The sequence below is a fragment of the Zonotrichia leucophrys genome, chromosome 4A (assembly GCF_028769735.1).
Source record: "Zonotrichia leucophrys gambelii isolate GWCS_2022_RI chromosome 4A, RI_Zleu_2.0, whole genome shotgun sequence".
NCBI lineage: Eukaryota > Metazoa > Chordata > Aves > Passeriformes > Passerellidae > Zonotrichia > Zonotrichia leucophrys.
The window spans coordinates 3,539,255-3,557,843 of record NC_088174.1 but is presented as its reverse complement, the minus strand read 5'-3'; the positions used below and the strand labels follow the sequence as shown (position 1 = coordinate 3,557,843).

Sequence of the window (18,589 nt, the reverse complement as noted above, 5' to 3'; positions counted from 1 at the left end):
TCCCAGATTTCACAGCTCAGGGTAGAAAGTGCCTTGTGTTGTTTCCAAAGCCTGAGGATGATGTGCTGCAGGTGGTGAGTTTGGGATTGCTGCCTGTAAATGGGAGCAAGGCTGCTGTTCTGCCTGGGCTCACAGAGCAGGTGATGCTCGTCCCTGTGCCCCTCAGTTCTGCCTCTTTCCTCTTGGTCTCTGCTCCCAGCAGGTGCTGCCTCCTGCTCAGACAGGGCTCTGAGGTGCAGCCCCAGGACTCTGAAGGCCTTGTCCCAGCAGATCCCTTCGGGCCAGGACCCAGCTATGTCCTCTAGCTGACACCTGCAGGGCCAGCACCGTCCCAGGTGCTGCAGGGACAGGGCCAGGCTGGAGAGAAATAGGGCAACAAAGCCACACTGTCCCTGCACACCCTGGGATGGTGAGGATATTGCAGACACCTGTCCCAGTTTCTGGTCATGCATTCAGCAATTAAACACATGCAAATTACTACAAAAGTAGATCAGATTAGTGAGGGGAACATATCCATGCAAAGTACTTCTCAGGTCTTGAAGAAAATGAGTTCAAGAGCACAGAGACCTGCAGCACAGAAGGGCATAGAGTATATCCTAGAAGCCAGCCCCTCCTTGCATTCGCTGATTCCCAAGTCAGTGCTGACATCTATTCAAAAAGAAGGAAGGTGGGAAAACATTGTGTCTTTCCTGCCTGCTAGGCTGAAGTGTAGGGAGAAGGGCAGTATCTGAAATATTTGTCACTTTATGTACAACAACTGTCATGCAGAACTTCAGACTTGTAAGCTGGGCACTGGCACTTGTACCAAACCAGAAATTAAAAGCAGCATTTTGGCAGGATGCTCCCCCCATGAAAAGTACAGTAAGTACAAGAGCTGCTGCCTCCTGCCTCAAGCAAAGGTGAGAGTCTGAGCAGGCTCTGTGCTGTCTCAGGCTGGAGAGGCTGCTGGCAGGTATTTACTGATGGCAGGTTAACTGCTGCTCATTGAGGTCTAGGGTCCTTCATTTATCTGCCTGGAGATGGACAATCCCCTCTGTGATGAGCTGGCTGAGGAAGGGCTGTGGCCATTCTGCTCATTCCTTCCTGTACATTCCTGTAAATTCTTGTACATTCCTATATATTCCTGTAGATTCCTGTACATTCCCATATATTCCTGTACATTCCTGTGCATTCCTAGATATTCCTGTATTTCCCTGTACATTCCTGTGTATTCCAGTGCATTCCTCTACATTCCTGTACATTCCTGTATATTTCTTCATATTCCTGTACATTTCTCTACATTCCTGTATCTGTACATTCCTGCACATTCCTGTACATTCCTGTATATTCCTATACATTCCCGTATATTCCTATATATTCCTATATTTTCCTGTACATTCCTATATATTCCTGTATATTCCTGTACATTCCTGTACCTTCCTGTATATTCCTATATATTCCTTTAGACTCCTATATATTCCTATACATTTCTGTAGATTCCTGTATATTCCCATATATTCCTGTACATTCCTGTACAGGAATTTTTTACACTGTTCCAATTCCTTTCAGCTGACTGCAGGCAGATCCTGTCTTCTCCCCTTCAAAACAATTCCCCTTCTTTCTCCTATCCCCTCCTTCAAATGAAACATACTTGAGGACTACTTTGTCCTTTAATTTCTTTCCCAAGAATGACGGGAACAGGAGCTGGTGTTTAATCATCAAAGAAGTTGAAGCCAGCAAACTGTTCATTAGTCTCTGGCAGTGGCAGCTTGGTTTTTACTAAGTCAGATGTTCCATTTTTCTCCCTCTTTCTGGAGCATCTTGGCTTTCCTAATGTTCTTTTGTGATCTTGGACAAGGAGACCATATGTCATTTGCTTATATAGGGAAGGACTTTTATTTGGTTGCTTTTCCAAAAGGAGGTTCTTTATCAAAGTCAGGGGGGGGGAAAGTCAAGTGGTACAGCCAGAGCTAGAGGTGAGCTGCAAAACCTCCTTTATCCCTCATGCCCAGAGCCCTGCAGCAGCAGAAGAGCAGTGCCCACTCTCCCCTGCAGAAAGTTATTGTTCCCAGTACCTCACAAGTGCTTGGTGAAAGAGCCTCCAGTAGCAGCCTGGAACAGTCACCTTCATTTCCAAAGCCCCACTGAAAGGTTTCCAACTCGTTTGTCATCCACAAAAATGGACCAGGCACAAGGCAAGACCTGTGTTGCCAGAATTGCTGTATTCTGAGCAAATATTTGACCTCTCCACACACATTCTTTCAATTTCTGGTCCTGGTGCCTGGGTCTAGTGGAGTCCCTAATGAGCCTGCCCACTTGTGCCCCCGGACTAGCTCAGTGCTGAGGGTTCTCTAGGTCACAGCACGAAGGAAAATGATGTGACCCAGCCTGCACATGAGGTGTGTCCCTCAGGAGCTGTGCTGGGGATTTGGGGAGCAGCTGCTGGGAGTTCTGTTCAAACATGGAAGCAGTTGGAAGATGGGAGCCTTGCAGCAGCAGGCTCAGCATCCTTGAGCTATTCTTTCCTGTGAGTTCCTTCCCATAACAACTTGAATTTATTTTCCATATTAATGCTTAGACCTTCCAAAATATTCTTATGCTCCTGACTTCATGCTTTTGTAACATCTAATTGCACAGGCTCTGTGGAAAGTTATTTCCATTACCTTGCCTTCAGTCTATTCTTGTGCAACAGCCCATTGCTGAACGTCAGACTCTGCCAGAGCTCTGCTCTGTGCTTAACCCCTGCAACAGTTCTCCCTGCCTTGCTGTCTCCTGCCTCTATCAGAGCCTCTCAACTAGTTCTGAGAGTGTTTGTGGTTATTTGTGCTCTGATGAGTAACCCTGAAGCGTCTAAAAGGAGGTGGGACACTGAGCCTGAGAGCACAAGGTTGTGGTTGTTTACCAGCTTAATACATGCACTACAGAGAGTTGGAAAAGAGAAAACCTGACTTGTACCTGTTTAAAGTGATGTGCAAACAGTGAAGGACTCATAGCCACAAGACTGCAGAGGCCAAAGGTTGAATATTTGAGAAATAAGATAAGCTCTCATAAGAGAAACTGAGTGTCTTCAATTAAGAAGGTACCAGCTCAGACTGAGGAGATCCCTAAGTCCAAATAGCTGCAGAATTAAGTATCACAACTAAGACCCTTTTTAATTTCTATTCCCCCCTGCCATTCTCTTTGCTGTCACTGAAGACAGGCTATGACTGTGTAAAGACTTTTGTTCTGGCATAATACACCTGTGTCTCCAAACCCAGCACAAGCACATTTGTAAGAACTGCACTTGTGTTCAGAGCATGTTTGTGTCCTGCAAACTGACACAGGAGAAGAGGGGCTCCTCGATTTTGTATCCCTCCTGTCACTGCAGTGACAGAAAGGGACACTGTGGTGTCCCTTAACTGCTCCTTCCCGCCCCTTGCTGTTCTTTGATCCGTGGACAAGGAGGTTCAGGTTCCCATAAGGGCCTTGGTGGTTTGGGCACATCCCTGCACACCATTAAACAGCCATGGCTGGCCCACCAGCAGCTGTTCTGTGTCCTCACTGAGTTATGGTGGCTTCAGATGATATCTGCTACCTCCATCCTCAGCCTCCTGCTGCCTCCCAGGGTGTTACTGCTCCAGCAGCACCCAGCCTGTGCTGCCCATGGCAGGAGTGGCTCCTCTCCTGCTTTAGTCCCTTCCCCTGGTTCACAATCATCTCACTGCCTTGTTTCCCCCAAACTGTGCCTTCTTCTGCACAAACATGTTTGTTCCTGTGCTCAGATCTGGCATCTTAGCCTGGGACACTTCTCCAGGAGGCAGCTTTGATGTTGTCTGACAGTGGGTTCATTTCTGCTCCTGGGCTGCACAGAGCCAGCACCACAGGGAGGGGTCCAGGGCCAGGCCAGGTTTGCTTCCCAAAGAGCATTTTACTCCCAAAAGGGGCTCTGTGAGGTGGAGGGGGAGAAGCAGCTTATAGGATAGATGTTAATAGAGGTGTTTGGAAAATGAGCCAGTGGAAATTCATTCTTGAATTCATACCAATGAAGTGCCAGCTTATTTCCCTTCTTGCTGTGACTCAGCTGCTGTTCCCTCAGATTTCTCTGCCCTGTCCTCTGAGAGTCTGGGGAATCCCTGTGCATGCTTGGCTGAGTTTGTTGCCTCTGGGGTTCTGCAGGAAACACCTTCCTCCATTCATGCCCCTGCCGTGTCAGCACTCCAGCCTCTCACAATGTGCACCATCTTTGGTTTGGGGGCTCAGCTGAGCTTCAGGACAGGCTGTAATTATCAATATCCTTTCACCTGGAGATGGATTTTAGCATTCCTGTCCTCAGCAGCTGCTAGGACACCCCATCATCCCAACACATGGGGCCCCCAGGTAATCTCCTCTCCCTTCTGCAGTATTTTTGTGTCCCTTTAGGTGAGCTCTGCTCACAGGGGAGCACCTCTGCACAATGAGTGTCTGCCAGCTCTCACCTCTGCCTTGTGTGCCTCACAGAGCAGGAAGGAAGAGAAAAAACCCTTTGGAAAGGCTTTGGAATCCTTCAGAGTGGGGGCATCAGGGGCTGGCACTGGCAGCTGGCACAGAGCTGCCCAGCAGAGCCAGGCATGTGCAGGGATCCCTCAGGGACTGTAGGGTGTCGGGGTTAGCATGGTGGGGACAGACGGAGACGAGAGATCTCTGCAGCCAGGGCTGGAACTTGGGGTTTATTGCAAAGGGCCTGGGTGCAGGGCCCTGCTGGGAGCTGCCAAACACAGCTCAGAGCAGGCCCGAGAGAAGAGAGGGGGAGAGAGAATGAGAGGGGGAGAGAGTAAAAGGGTAAGAGAGTAAAAGGGGTAAGAGGTAAGAGCATAGAAAGGAAGAGCTAAGACAGCAAAGTTCTCGTTACAATACAATAAATCATCTTCTGTGCTGAATATTCTGATTCTCACTAACCAATCTAGTACAAGATACAAATCCTACAGCATTTCCATACAGCCTATAAGAATCACTACATTATCATACTGTGTTACACTTTAAACCCTAAAAACTCCGCTTTGGGCCCCTTCTGCCAAGCTGGCAGGGTCTGCTGGGACCCTTGGAGCTGTTTGCAAGCAAAGGGTATTGTTTCACCTTCAGTCCTGCCACACCATTGTTTTCCAGTTGTTCAGTAACTGAGGTATCTCAAAGCTTGCTTTCATTCCAATCTCGCTTATAGGTTCCATATTCTCAAAATCTTTTGCCAGACAATCATATTTATAAGGCTTTCCTGTTTCATCTTCCCCAACAAGGGACAGGCAGGCTCAGCAGCTCCCCAGCTTCCCAGCAGCTCAAGTGCCATCTGAGCTGCTGGAGGGGAGCTGTGGTGCCCAGAGCTGCCCACACACAGCTGGGACAGGAGGGCAGCTCAGGGATGCTGATGCTGCTGCAGGGGCTTGAAGTTTTTTACAGAAAGGGGATAAAGTTCTGGAATGGCTGCCCAGGGAGGTGGTGCAGTCCCCATCCCTGGGTGTGTTTAACAAAGCCTGGATGTGGCACTGGGTGCCAGGGTTTGGGTGAGCTGTTGGGGCTGGGGTGGACTCGATGATTATGAAGATCTCTTCCAACCTGGTGATTCTGTGAATCCTGTGAAAGTCCTGGGTACCAGACCTTGGGGACAAACCAAGGGATCTGGCCACTGCTGGGCTGGCAGAGAGGAAGGAGAGGCTTCTTTTGAAGCACACAAGCCCTTTTAGCAAAGAGGCACCTGCTTTTTAGGTCAGTGAGCCTCAGCAGGCCTGAAAGAGCTTTCCCCTGGCCAGAGCTGTTGATTCTGGCATTTCAGCTCCCACAGTGGGATGCTGGGCAGGGCAGGGCAGCCTGACATGGCCAGCTCAGCTCTGGTAGCAAAGCCCAGCTGGGCAGAGTTTGCAGGTATCTTTGCAAAGCTTGCTTTTCCTTGGGATGGGAAAAGGGAGAACAAGGGGAGGCGTGCAATTTCTGGTCATATCCACCCTTCAAAAGCTCCCTTTGTCCTGTCCTAGCCTTTGTTTTAAAAAAAAATAATTCCAGGGTCATGGTGAACACTTTCCAGAGTGCAGTTTCTGGTGAGGAGTGATATCTCCCTACTTCCAGCCTCATTTCTCCTCCCCCAGCAGGCACCAGATGAAGCAGGAGCTTGCACAGGATGGCCTGGCACATCCTGCCTTCTATCTCAGTGCAGACCACCTTGGCAGGGCGAGCTGGGAGCTCCCCACAAAGCTCTGCCATCCTTGCCCCAGCTGTGATGGCCATGGCCAGGCTCTGGCCCTGCCTGAGCATTTCATGGTCCTCCGCAAAGACCAGTGGGATCCATCATTTGGAAGCATTTTTGTTGCTGCTGGAGCTGCACTGGTGCAGGGTGGAGAAGGTCTAGGCTACCAGTTTAGAGATAAGGGAGAAGTCAGATTTTCTTGCACCTCTCTCATTTAGAGATAAGGGAGAAGTCAGATTTTCTTGCACCTCTATCATTTAGAGACAAGGGAAAAGTCAAATTTTCCTGCACCTCTATCATTTAGAGACAAGGGAGAAGTCAGATTTTCCTGCACCTCTCGTTTGCTCCTCCAGCAGCACCAGGAGAGCTCTGCTTGCTGGGTGTGTGTGCAGAGGCAAAACCCCTCCCTTAGCCCTGCACAGGCAGCAGAGACATCCAGCTCTGCTGTCCCACCAAGATGCCTCAGTCTGAGGTGGAAGGAAGAGCTGGAGGGGTGTGAGAGCTCCAGGTGTGTTTAATTCAGAGTTCTTCACCAAACCTGGTAAATTGGCCAACTGCTGCCAGCTGGTGACTCTGGGAAAGCCAGCTGGTGTCATATCTGTGGCATCAGCAGGCTGGTGAGTGTCATGGATTAGTGGGAGGTTTGGGAAAGCCTCATATTAGCCCAGTGACAGATAAAACCCCACAACAAAGGCCTTGTCATGCAAGGCTTGGAGGGAAATCAGGCTCATTACTTGATTCCTGAACCTATGAACCCCTGCATGCCTTGGCTCCATCTGGCCATTCTGCTGCTGCAGAGCAGTGTCACCCTTGTGTGCCTCTGGAAGAAGGCTGTGATTAAGGTCCCAGCAGCTCTGGAGCCTGGCCAGGGTGTGATGTTAGGGTGGCACATGGCTACTCCATAACTGCCTGGCCAGGAAATGGGATATGAAGGGGAAGGCAAGCTCACTGCTTCTCTACTGGGTTCTGCCCCTCTCACCTGCTGGAGGGACCCTGCCAGTGCTGCCTCCAGCCCCAGCTGTGCCTGCCCTGTCCCTCATCCCCATGGCTTGGTTCTGTCCCTGCCATGTCAGTGCCCTTCATCCCTCTTAGGAGGGCTGACCACTGTGGGGTGGGCACCTGCCCTGCTCTTCCTTCTGCCCAGAAATCCTGCCTGCTGTTCAGCAATGTGATGAGAGCAGCAGAACAAGAAGTGGAACACAGGAATCAGCAGAGAGAGAGGCTGAGGGAAACCTGAGGCCCTGCCATGAGCCGTGGTTATCAAGTTCTCACCTCCACAATGCTGCCCAGAGAAATCTGTTGTGCCAAGGAACCCAGCAAGGCCAGAGAGCAGAGCTCAGCCCTGGGCTGGGCTGGCTGCTCTTCCCCAGGAAGGTCTCTGCACATGAAGAACATCCTCTAGCTGATAGCTGGGGTGTAGCTTTTCTGTCAGCACCCCTCTGAGCCTGTTCCATCAGCCCTGGGAACACAGAGGATGTGTTTTAGAAGGTGCATTGTTCACTTTGCAAGCAGCTTGCCCTTTTTGTCTTCTGGAGATCAGTGCCACCTCTTGCCTGCTGCTGCTTGAAGGCAGTGACAGCAGGGTGGCCTGGTTAGGGGTGAGGTGTTGCAGGGCTCTGTCAAGGATTAGGGAAATGCAGGTCAGTGAAGGAGCTTGCCAAGCTGTGTGGGTGGAGTTCTCAAAGGGGGGAATGGAGAGGATGCCTCTGTAGCCGAGTGTCCCACAGGCAGGGGATGAGTCTGTTACCAACAGGAGTCAGAAGATTCAGGAATTTGGATGCTCTGCTCTCTGTGCTCTCACTGCCCCAAGCATGCCCCAAGCACGCTGGTAGAAATTCTGGGGACAATATCTTCCTTTACAGGGTCCTGACCAAAATGAGAATATTTGTGCTTCAGAGAGATGGACTGTGAGCCTTCTGATGCAGGAGTTTACAGTCCTTTAAAAAGCAGAGCAAAACAGCTCCTTGGCCAGCAAGTTGTCACTGCATCTTTGTTCTTCTCAAGACAGCCCAGAAGGTGACAGATATAGCTCTGTATCGGGTGTGCTCCACAGATTTACACAGTGACCTTTCGGTGTGCATGTGGGTCTGGATTTCTGAATCATAGTTAGATACCCAAAAGCTGGCATTATCCATGATGTGGGATTATTTGAGCTTGTTTTCAGAGGTGTTAATCAAACCTGGCTTTGAATGAAGGCTGTGGGAGAAGACAGGCAGGCAGATGCCTCAGTGCTCAGCCCAGATGTTGGTGCATGAGCAAGATCCTCACCAGCTTGTCACACAGAGCTGGGATTTGCAGAGCAGAAAGGCTCATCCTGCAAATTCATGTGGTCAAGGGGATTCCTGTGGCACTGCAGGGACTGCTTGAGAAGAGACAATGTGTCTGTGGTCCCACCTGTTCTAGATCATTTGCAAAAATGCTTTTAATATGGGTCTCTTTGAGCTAAGTCTCATAAGCTCTTGGAGATCTATTTCATACCCAAGATAGCTCAGCTACCTTAGAAGGCTTAAAATCAACAGGATGGCTTCTGTGGTAATGTTAAAACCAAAAAGGTTTTAATAAAAGGCAAAATAACAAAACTCTTTGCAGAGAAAAACCAAGCCAGGTGCAAAGGTCTTTGCCCCTAGTGAAACACCTCACAAAAGTGATTAGTTTATTTGTTCTCTTCTTTTTCTAGTAAATTGCTTAGGCAAGACTTTTTACCTTCTGTGCAATTAGCTATCCTTAAATTTGAGATGAAGTCTCCTAAGTCATATGAGATGTCTCTTCACCTAATTGAGAAGAGAAACTTCTAGACTTAATTCCTTTTTAAGGGAACAAAAGATGGTTTTATCACTCTGTCAACAAGAAGCACATTTCTATAGCTTTTTATTTAAGGACTTGGGGAAAAATCTCTGACTTCTGTAAGGTCACTGTCAACAGGACTTGTGCCCACTCCCCAATCAATCCATAGCTTTTAATGCCATCTGGTTTGCCCCAAAAATCTTATCTCCCAGCCTATTTAAGACCTGTTGTGAGAATGTTTCCTGAGAATGTTTCCTGTTGTTGGTGTGTACAGGACTCTTTCCTGTACTGCTTGTTTACCTGGGAAGAAGAAGTTGTTCTATTATGTGGCACCACACTGAGCCTCTGAACAGGCTGACCAAGGCCTCTGGATGTGCCCAGCAATGGGTTTGGTTTCTGTGCCTCTGAACAGGCTAATCCAAGGCCTCTGGATGTGTCCTGGATGTGCCCAGAAATGGGTTTGGTTTCTGCAGAGCAGCAGCCACCAACAGCTCACACTCCCTTCTATAAAATTCTTGTGTTAGCAACAGTTTTGTGTCAGCTTTTCTCTGTTGGACAGGAGGGGAGCAGGAGGTTTGTATGGCATTGTGCTGGCTGGGGATGGTTGGGAATCACAGAATTATTTAGGCTGGAAAAGACTTCTAAGACTGAGTTCCACCTGTGACTGAGTGACCCCAGCCTTGTCAGCCAGACCATGGCCCTGAGTGCCACATCCAGTTGTTCCTTGGACACCTCCAGGGATGGGGACTGCACCACCTCCCTAGGCACTCCATTCTGATGTTTAACAACCCTTTCCATGAAGAGCTTCCTCCTGCTGTCCAAATTTATGGGGAATTTTTCAGGGAACTGCCCCTTTACCAGTGGATCATGCTCCACTGATGACAGATTTCCTCCCCATATGTCCCTTCCTGAGAACCACCACGAGCTCCCAGCTCAGCTCCCATAGCGAGGCAAGTGCTCAGAGCTGGTCACAGCTGGCCTGGCCTGATCTTCAAACCTTGGCCTCAAGGTGAGGTTCTCCCTGTGCCCTTTGGAACAGCCTCAGCTTCTGCTGAAACCAAAATTGGCTTTTACCAACTAACAAGCAGTGCCTGGACGTGGGTGGATTTCATTTATGTGACCTTTGTGTGAGGGAAGTGGGGAATGACCCTGGAAGCCTTTGCTGGGTAACCACTGTTGGCTAAAATTTATTCCCCATAAATTTGAGCACGCTTTGGTGCTCCTGTAGCCTGAGTGGTGCAGACACTGCTGCAAGCTGGGACAGCAGGAGTGGGATGCAGTTTTGCTTGATTGGAAACTTAAATGGCAAGGACAGGGGAAACAGGGGACAGAACATAATTGTGTTTTGTCCCCTGCAAAACATGGGCTTGCTCCCATTTTCACAGAACGAATCGCAGCACACACCCCTCCAAAAAAAGAGAAAAAGAAAGAGAAAAAAACAAAACAAAACAAAACAAGCCCAAAAAAACAAAACTAAAAAATGCAACCTAAAACAAACCAAAACAAAAAAACAAAAACAAACAAAAAACTCCAAAAAACAAACCAAACTAAACCAAAAAAAGCCCCCAAAAAAACTCAAAACAAAACCCTTAAAAAAAAACTTTTGGAGGTGTGGACCCACACATTTGGGTGCTGAGGAACTGGGGGAGGTGTTGGCAGTGGTTGGTGAGGGGCTGGAGCTGCAGTGCCCCCAGGCTGACATGTGCCCATTTCTCTGGCAGGATTACACCATCACCATGTACTTCCAGCAGAGCTGGCGGGACAAACGCCTGGCCTACAACGACCTTCCTCTCAACCTGACCCTGGACAACAGGGTGGCTGACCAGCTGTGGCTGCCTGACACCTACTTCCTGAATGACAAGAAGTCCTTTCTGCACGGGGTGACGGTGAAGAACCGCATGATCCGGCTCCACCCCGACGGCACCGTCCTCTACGGCCTCAGGTGAGTCACAGCGTTTGCTGGAATGGTTCCTGTCTGTTGGGAAGGATGGAGGTTTGACAAGAAAGTCTCACAGATATGTGTGCTTGGCAGAAAGATTTTTGAATGTAGAACCTTGTTGTGGTTTAGGGCAAATTTGGGAGAAAACCTTCAAAGGGGGTCCCTCCAGAAAGCAAACCCACATGGTTCCCCCAGTCAGTTCAGGAAGGATTCCTCAGAGAGAAGTGGAAAGAATTTAACAGGCACAGCACACAAAATGATCAGTGTTGGATGACACCACTCTTTCACTGCTCTGAAAAAGATGACGAATTCAGAAAGTCTCTCTGAGGGGTGGTTGCTCTGTTCTCAGTCCCTCCAGCACTGGGGATGGCTGCTGCCCAGAGTAGGCCCCGCTAGGCCACAGGGCACAAACTCTCGGTGTTCCCAGGTCCCAGTCCGAAGCAGGTTCGAGTAGGTCCAAAAAAAGGGAAAGGAAAAATAGTCTAGGGAAAATTTGGACTGCTTAGCTAAACTAACTAATGAGCAGAAGCAAAAAGCAGGAGCAAAGCAGAAGCAAGAGCAAGAACAAAGCAAAAAGCCAGGCAAAAAGCAGAAGCAGCACCCATGTACTGCCCCATCTCTGTGTCCCACCAGCGGTGGGGGAGCAGGCTGATAAGAAACCAAAACAAAACTTTCACTCTTCAGAGCTAGTCTTGAAGGCACAGAACATAAACAGAACACAGGAATGGGGATACAAACATGATAACATCACCTTAGGACAAACCTGAAGAAGGAATATAGATGAAAGCAAGTTTCCATATAGAAGAAAATAATTGCTGACCCAGTCTTACTGGACAACCAAGGGTATGTTAGTTAGAAGGGATTTTATGACTTAGAGCAAAGGATAAACTCACCCCAAACAAGATGTTTTTACCAAGTAGAAATCACAGGTAAACAAGATTGCCCATGTTGCAAGTAGAAAAAAAGTCTCAGAATTTTCCACTGCACGAAAACTGAAAAACAACTTCTAGCTTAAACTGTAATGTACTAACTTTTAGTGGTTGGAGAACAGTAACATGAATATAGTAATTATAGTAGTTATGATAGGCTGTAGATAAAAGTTAAGGTACAGATTGGTTCTTCTGTATTGAGATGCTCAGCAAAGAAAATTATATAATGCAATGTAACTAAAACCAAAGGGTCTCCAGGCCTGCCTGCAGCTGGAGCTGACAGCTGTAGGCACAGCTCTGTCACCCACAGCCCCGGACTGCTGTAACTCTTGGATGGAATAAGCTGCATTTTGAAGAGCTGCCTGAGTCCCACATCCCTCATTCAGGCTCTTACTCCTGTCAAAAACCACACCTCATTTGAACTTCTCTTGTCTCTAAAAATATTCTGGCAAGGCAAGGGCCCAAAAGATACTCCAGTGCTACGCAGTTTTGTGTCTCTGTTCTTTCTCCAAGCTGGAAATGGCTGTTTCTTTCAGGCCTCCAACATTTCCTGTGCTGCTATAGATGGATGTTGGAGAGGGGAATAGTCTGCTCTGGGCGTTTCAGGTCACTGTCATTCATGTTGCATAACACTTCCATTTGAAACACTCATTTTCAGTTGCTTATAATTTTCTGCAAGTTTGGGCTATGGAGATGAGCCTTTGTTACTGTGGTATCCAGGACTAAATGTCTGTAGCCTTTTAGTCAAACCACTTCAGTCAATTTTTGTGTTCAAGATGGGTTTGTGTAAGGTTAAGGAAAACATCTGTTTATTGGAATAATTCTGAGGAATGAGGCTTGAAAATTGATATCTGGTAGGAGAATGGTCCTCAGTGAGGAGATGTTTTGTGGCATCTGGAACATAGGCAAGTCCAAGGCCTTTGAAATTGCTGTGCTTGTGTGAAGTGCAGGGAGAAAAGGTTGCTCTTACTCTTTTATCTGGGTATGTGAAGGGGCAGGGTATGTAACAAAGTTGAATGGAGAAGCAGAGGGCAAAAAGGTAAATTTGCAGCTGCAGGGTGCTGTAGCTGAAATCTGGGAAATTGTTTTTCCAACCCTGTATTTGTTTGCTTTAGTCTCAGAGTTTGGGGGTTTTTTTTGTTTGGGTTTTTTGATGTTGTTGGGTTTATTTGGTGAGGGTTTTTTATTTTTGTCATGCTTTTTTTTCCTTTTCAATTACCAAAATTCACAACTGGCTCTTTTGACCTGCCTCCACAAATATTTGTGATAGCATCTGGGCTTTTGTCCCAGAGATGGAGGCAAGGGGGAGAAAAGACCTTTCCCTGTTCAGAGAGGGTTCAACCACCCTTCCCATTTACAATATCAGCTGTTGTGTTCTGTGGCAAAGTGTGACTTTAGGATTATTTTACTCCTCTCTGAGTGGCAGGGTTGTTTTGAGGAGGGTAGGGCATGGCAAAGCAGGAGGCTGCCCAGAACATCATCCTGCCAGAGGTGGTTGTGCCCTGTGCTCTCCCTGCAGCAGAGCCCAGGGAAGCCAAAGGAGCAGCAGCACTGCTGGTGCTGAGGGACACCCTGGGCTCCCTGGGGTCATATCTGGGCTGGTTTTGCCTTTTATTAATGGAAGCCGCCTGCTCCAGGCCCAGAGACAGCAAAAGGTGGGACAAGCCCGGCTCTGTGACCTGTCCCTGCTGTGCCTCTCCCTCCCCAGGACAGGCACGTCATCTCTCCCCATTGCCAGTGATGTTGTTCGGCTGAACCTGTCACAGAGCCCCAAGCTGCCTTTGCTGACCCACCAGAGAGACTGCAGCAGTCCCACAGCTGCTCCCCCAGATCTCCTATCCCAACAGCAGTGAAGGGCAGGCAGGAAGATATTTTGACTTGGAAGCAGGTAGGAGTATAAATTCAGGAAGGAGGGGGCAAAGAATGCAGCTGAGCTCAGGCTGCTCTTTGCTGCTGATCAGCCCACCTGAGCACAGAGCTGCCTCCCCCAGGCTGGTGGGCAATCTCTGCACACACCTGCACAGCACAAGTACAAGTGCTGCTGTATTTTTATCAGCTGCTATTTAGCTTGAAGAACAAGCAGTGTGAACCCAGGCAGTGCAAGTCCTTGGAGGGTTTGCACTCGAGCTGGGCCACAGTGCCAGCTCCTCACGCACCTTCCCTTCCCTTCCCTTCCCTTCCCTTCCCTTCCCTTCCCTTCCCTTCCCTTCCCTTCCCTTCCCTTCCCTTCCCTTCCCTTCCCTTCCCTTCCCTTCCCTTCCCTTCCCTTCCCTTCCCTTCCCTTCCCTTCCCTTCCCCCTGGAATGACCTGTGCAAATGGGAGAGAAGAGGAAAATTGCACCCAGGCCAAATGAAAGAAAATGACAGCTGTTTGTCTGCTATTTCCAGGCCTCAGTAAGAGCTGCCTGTGTTGGTTTAACTTTTGGCTGGTTTTCCTGGAAGCTGCTCCCTTGCCCCTGGAGAAAATGACAATTGCAGAAGTGAAGCTCTGAGCAATGGCAGCTCCTGCTCCCCAGCTGTACCTCAGGTCAGGGTGGCTTGCTGGAAGCACTGGGGGTACAAGCCAGGTGCCCTGAATGCTTGAAGTCCCTCTAGCTTTGCTCACAGTGGTAAGAAAAGGATTTCTTTAGGGCTGCTTTCTATGCTGACTCCTGGACCTGCAATTTTGCTGAAAACAGGAATACTAGATCCAGTTTTTTCCAGGTGCAAATAATGGTGATCCTACTCAAAAATACACAGCAGGTGTAAGCAAGCAAGCAAACAGTCCCTGAATATTCACCTGAGCCCCTCTCCTCTCTGTAAATGTGCAGCCAGGCTTGCCCTGCCAACAGGCAGAGAGGGGCAGGTGCACCCAGTGCTCTGAATCCTGCTCTTGTCCTGCATTTTGTGGAGGAATTGATGAAATGGAGTCACCCTGATGGCAGAGGGCCAGAGGAGGCAATACCTGCCTCTTTTCCTTTGTTTGCCAGTTTGCCCCTGAGCAGATCCCACATCTCCTGCTCCTCTCCCTCCTCGCCAGCCGCTTCCCCCTCCTCTGAGCTGATCCTGTAGCAAAGTGACTCAATCATGCTATTTGTGGCACAACAGTCATTTTTTTCCAGCAGGCTCTGATGTCAGAGAGCAGGGAAGGATGACATCCTGGCAGGCCCCTGCCTTCAGCAAGTGTTCCAGGGACCAGCAGGACCAGGCTCAATCCCTGGACCAGACCCCAGGGTCCCAGTGAAGGCACACCCAAGTCATGAGGAGCTCCTGACCACTGTGAGAACAAGAGCAGGCTCCAGATAACTTGTTTGCACGAGTAAATGAAGCCCTGTAACCCATTGTGAGAGCTGGGTGTCAGAAAAGCATATTCTTCTTGGTTTTGGTGGAATTAGCAAATTAAAGGTTGAAGGAATTGCAATCCAGCTCCATCTCAGGGAAGCATTCCATACAAAAGCTTACTCCAAAATTAATTCCCACCAGGCTCACATTAATAGCTGGTTGCCAGGTCTCCAACAAAAGGAATGAATAAACAGCAGCAGTGATGCTGGGATGCAGGACTGGTGTTTCCTACCCCCTTCCCCAAGCAGTTACCAGATGGCACAAACCCCAGAAAGCCAAAGAGAGCTCTGAGCCAGCCCAGAGGTCAGCCCCAGCTCTGCAGGCACGGTGGGATGGGAGGATGCAGGAGGATGCAGGAGGTGTGACCTGGCACTCACCTGGCCCCTGAGCACCTTGCTGGAGTGAGAAGTGCCTGTGGAGCACAGGAGGGTGTTCACCCACAGTGTGAAACTGGGGAGTGCTAAAATGATGTGGAAATCTTGCAACAGCAAGGGAGGCCTGAGGGTGTTACCCACAAAGACAAAGCTGCTGGGTGGTGGAGGGAGGTGGGTAAAACAGTGAGGAAAATCTGTATAGCACTGGCTGAATTTCATATGCTTTTCTACCTAATGGCTGTTGGTTTTTGTTTTTGTTTTTTTTTTTTTTTTTTGAACAAAAATTAGCGAGAAATTTTTTCATTTAAGAAAAACCATGTCGGTGCATGTTGATGTTTCACTTAGGTCAATATTTCCCTCACTCTTACAAGCTGCTTTACAACCACCATTGATGTTTGAGTAACAGAATTACCAAGGCTTCCTCTGGACCTCCAGACACTGTCTGGAGCCCTGCCCCAATATTCAATAAGCTTTACATTATCACACATTCAAGCTCTACATTGGTCTGGGATTTTTAATTCCTTGCCCAGACCACGCAGCATCCATTTGGTAGTGAAACAAGTCGGCACTTGTCAAGTGCTGATGTCACCAGCATTTTGCTGTCTGTTTTCAGAGACCTAAAAATAGCAACCACTGTAACAATGCTGAAATTCTCATGTGGTAATTGGGGAATCATATTTGAAACCAGCTTTAAAACACCCTTCAGGGGAATCTTGGAGCCGTTTGGTGTCGTTCTAATTAGAGGATTTTTGGCTAAACAGGTGATGTGAGGAGGCCAGGCTGCCTCCTTGGGTTGGTGGGGAATCTGGGGTGTTGGGAAGCAGGAATTCCTCCCTGGAATCTGGGGTGTTGGGAAGCAGGCAGGGAGCAGCGTGGACCGTGCCTGGCTGGCGAGGAGCCCAGGCAGTGTAAACTGAGCAACTGGAGAAGTGCAGAGGAATTGGGTGGTGGTGGAGGCTAAATCCTGTGTGGAGGGAAGGAGGGATCTCCTCCTGCGAAGCTGGGGGTGGTGCTGGGGAACGTGTGCATGTGTGAGGTGGGGGTTTTTATTCCTGGCCCTAGTGATGTAACGAGGTGTGCTTGAGGGATGAGTCAGCTCAGGAGCACGCCGAGGTGCCAAGGCAGCACCGTGGGGCTCCGAGCCCAAGGAATGCTCTCCTGGGGAGGCAGAACCCTCTCATCGGTGTAAAAAATCCCTTAAAGCAAGAGGGAGAGAATTGCGATGCTTCAAACACTTCAAAACGTCTTAAACTGAGAGATGCTGGGTGTATCTGCTTTGGCAACACCTCATTTTTGCTCTCTGTGGTGACTTCTCACCAGTCAGCTGCTCCTGGGGCCACCAACCCTCCCATTGCTGACCCTTGGTGGGCAAAGCAGCAGCCAGGACATCCCTCTGGCTCACCTGGCATTGTGGAGCAGCACAGGCTGATGTCAAACATCCCACCTGCTGGCCCATTCAGCCCTGGGGACACTGTCACATTGTCACAGCCCCCTGTGCCATCCCAGAGCCTGCCCTGCCATGGCTGGGGCTCCTCCTGGGGGCTTCTCCAGAGCCCCCATCCCCAACCTGCCCCTTGATCAGGATCCAGCCCTGGCAGTGCTGCATTTCCCAGGTCCCAGCCTGGGGTTATTTAGCTCTCCAGACAGTAGAAAGGTTTCTTCTGCTCCTGTCTCACTTGGAGCTGCTGTCTGCAGCCATGTCCTTGTTTTCTCCATGGGTATTTGTTGATTTTCCACAAGAATCTGGCCTGATGGTTTAAGACAGGAGTTTTTAACAGAGAGGAGTTTTTTTCTGTGCTGAGACCACTGAGCAATTTTCTTCTCCCATCTCACAGGCCAGCAGGGAAGAAATCTACTATTTTTGCTTCCCTTTCCCTCCCTGAGAGAGTTTTCTCTGGAAATGTGAGAGCTGATTCAGGCTCTACCCTGCCTCTGGGAGGTCTGCCTGCTCCCTCTGCAGGTTAGGCAAAGGCAGCAGAAATCTCCCCCATGGCAGCTGGGATGCAAAAAGTTGGACTCATATCCATCCATCCATCCATCCATCCATCCATCCATCCATCCATCCATCCATCCCCTTGGAGCTGATCCTGGAGCTTTGTCCTGGTCCCACCCCCAAGCCCTGCCTTGGGCCAGCTCCTCAGCACAAATATGTGGAGATTGGAGAGGACTTCCTTAGGTGGGTGAGGAGAAATCAGGGTTTTATTAAGAGCTCAGCTCCCCAGCTGAGGTTAAGGATAGATCCTCTCCTGCATTTTTGTCTCTTAGGGCTGGAATGATGGATTTAACTGGGAATACTTAAAGAAAGTTTAATAATATGAAATTTCTCAATAATCTCAGAAGATGTGGAAGAAATTGGAGCTTACTAAACCAGGACAAAGCAGCAAAGCCAAAGCTGCTCCTCCATCCTTGACATCCTTGCATCTTTGCAAGAACAAAGGCAAGCACCCTCCTGGCTGGAATTGCTGCCTGTGCTGCATCTCCTATGAGTCTGAGTTGTTTATTAGCAGAAACAGAGGTCAGGCAGCATCCACTGTCTCCTGAGGCAGCACCTCTTCATCTTCCTGCATGTCCTGCCCAGCCACCACTCTTAAGCCTGTTCCTGGGCTTTGCCTGTTCTTTGCCACCTCCCATAGGTTTGTTTTGCTGTTTTATTAATGCAACTTGTGCCAGCCTGATGCTCTTGAAGGGAGATACCTCTGTTAAGTGCAAGTCATTGATATCTGAAACTCAAGTGTAGGAAAAGAACATTTTTAAAGGTGTTCCACCAGTCTCTTGTCCCCCAGTTCAGCTGGAAGATGGCCAAATGCATGGTGCATTTGGGATGGAATAAAGGGGCAGAAAAACAAAACCTTGCAGTCTTCCACTCTCCCAGGGTGGAAAAATGGCTGGTTAAGAGGAGTGGTACCCTAAGCACTGGTTTAGAAAAGCCTCCTTTTCCTCTCCCATCTGAGTGCAGTGCACACTGTTATTTATCAAGGGATGCCTATGCAAGCACAGATGCTTTTGGAAACAGAGTGACCTTAGCAGGACTGTGCCAAGGCTTGTGGAGTCAGTTTTAGGCAAACGGACACGA

The 18,589-nt window shown here is 49.0% G+C and overlaps 1 protein-coding gene across 2 annotated transcripts in view; it reads left to right on the top strand.

The window, feature by feature from the left end:
- Positions 1–18,589, top strand: part of LOC135447895 (gamma-aminobutyric acid receptor subunit beta-4) — a 78,726-nt gene that overhangs the window by 41,734 nt on the left and 18,403 nt on the right. For both annotated transcript variants that reach the window (XM_064713081.1, XM_064713082.1), the window contains exon 4: positions 10,675–10,895. In XM_064713081.1, the coding sequence (XP_064569151.1) occupies positions 10,675–10,895 (221 nt within the window). The remainder of the gene's footprint in view (positions 1–10,674; positions 10,896–18,589) is intronic.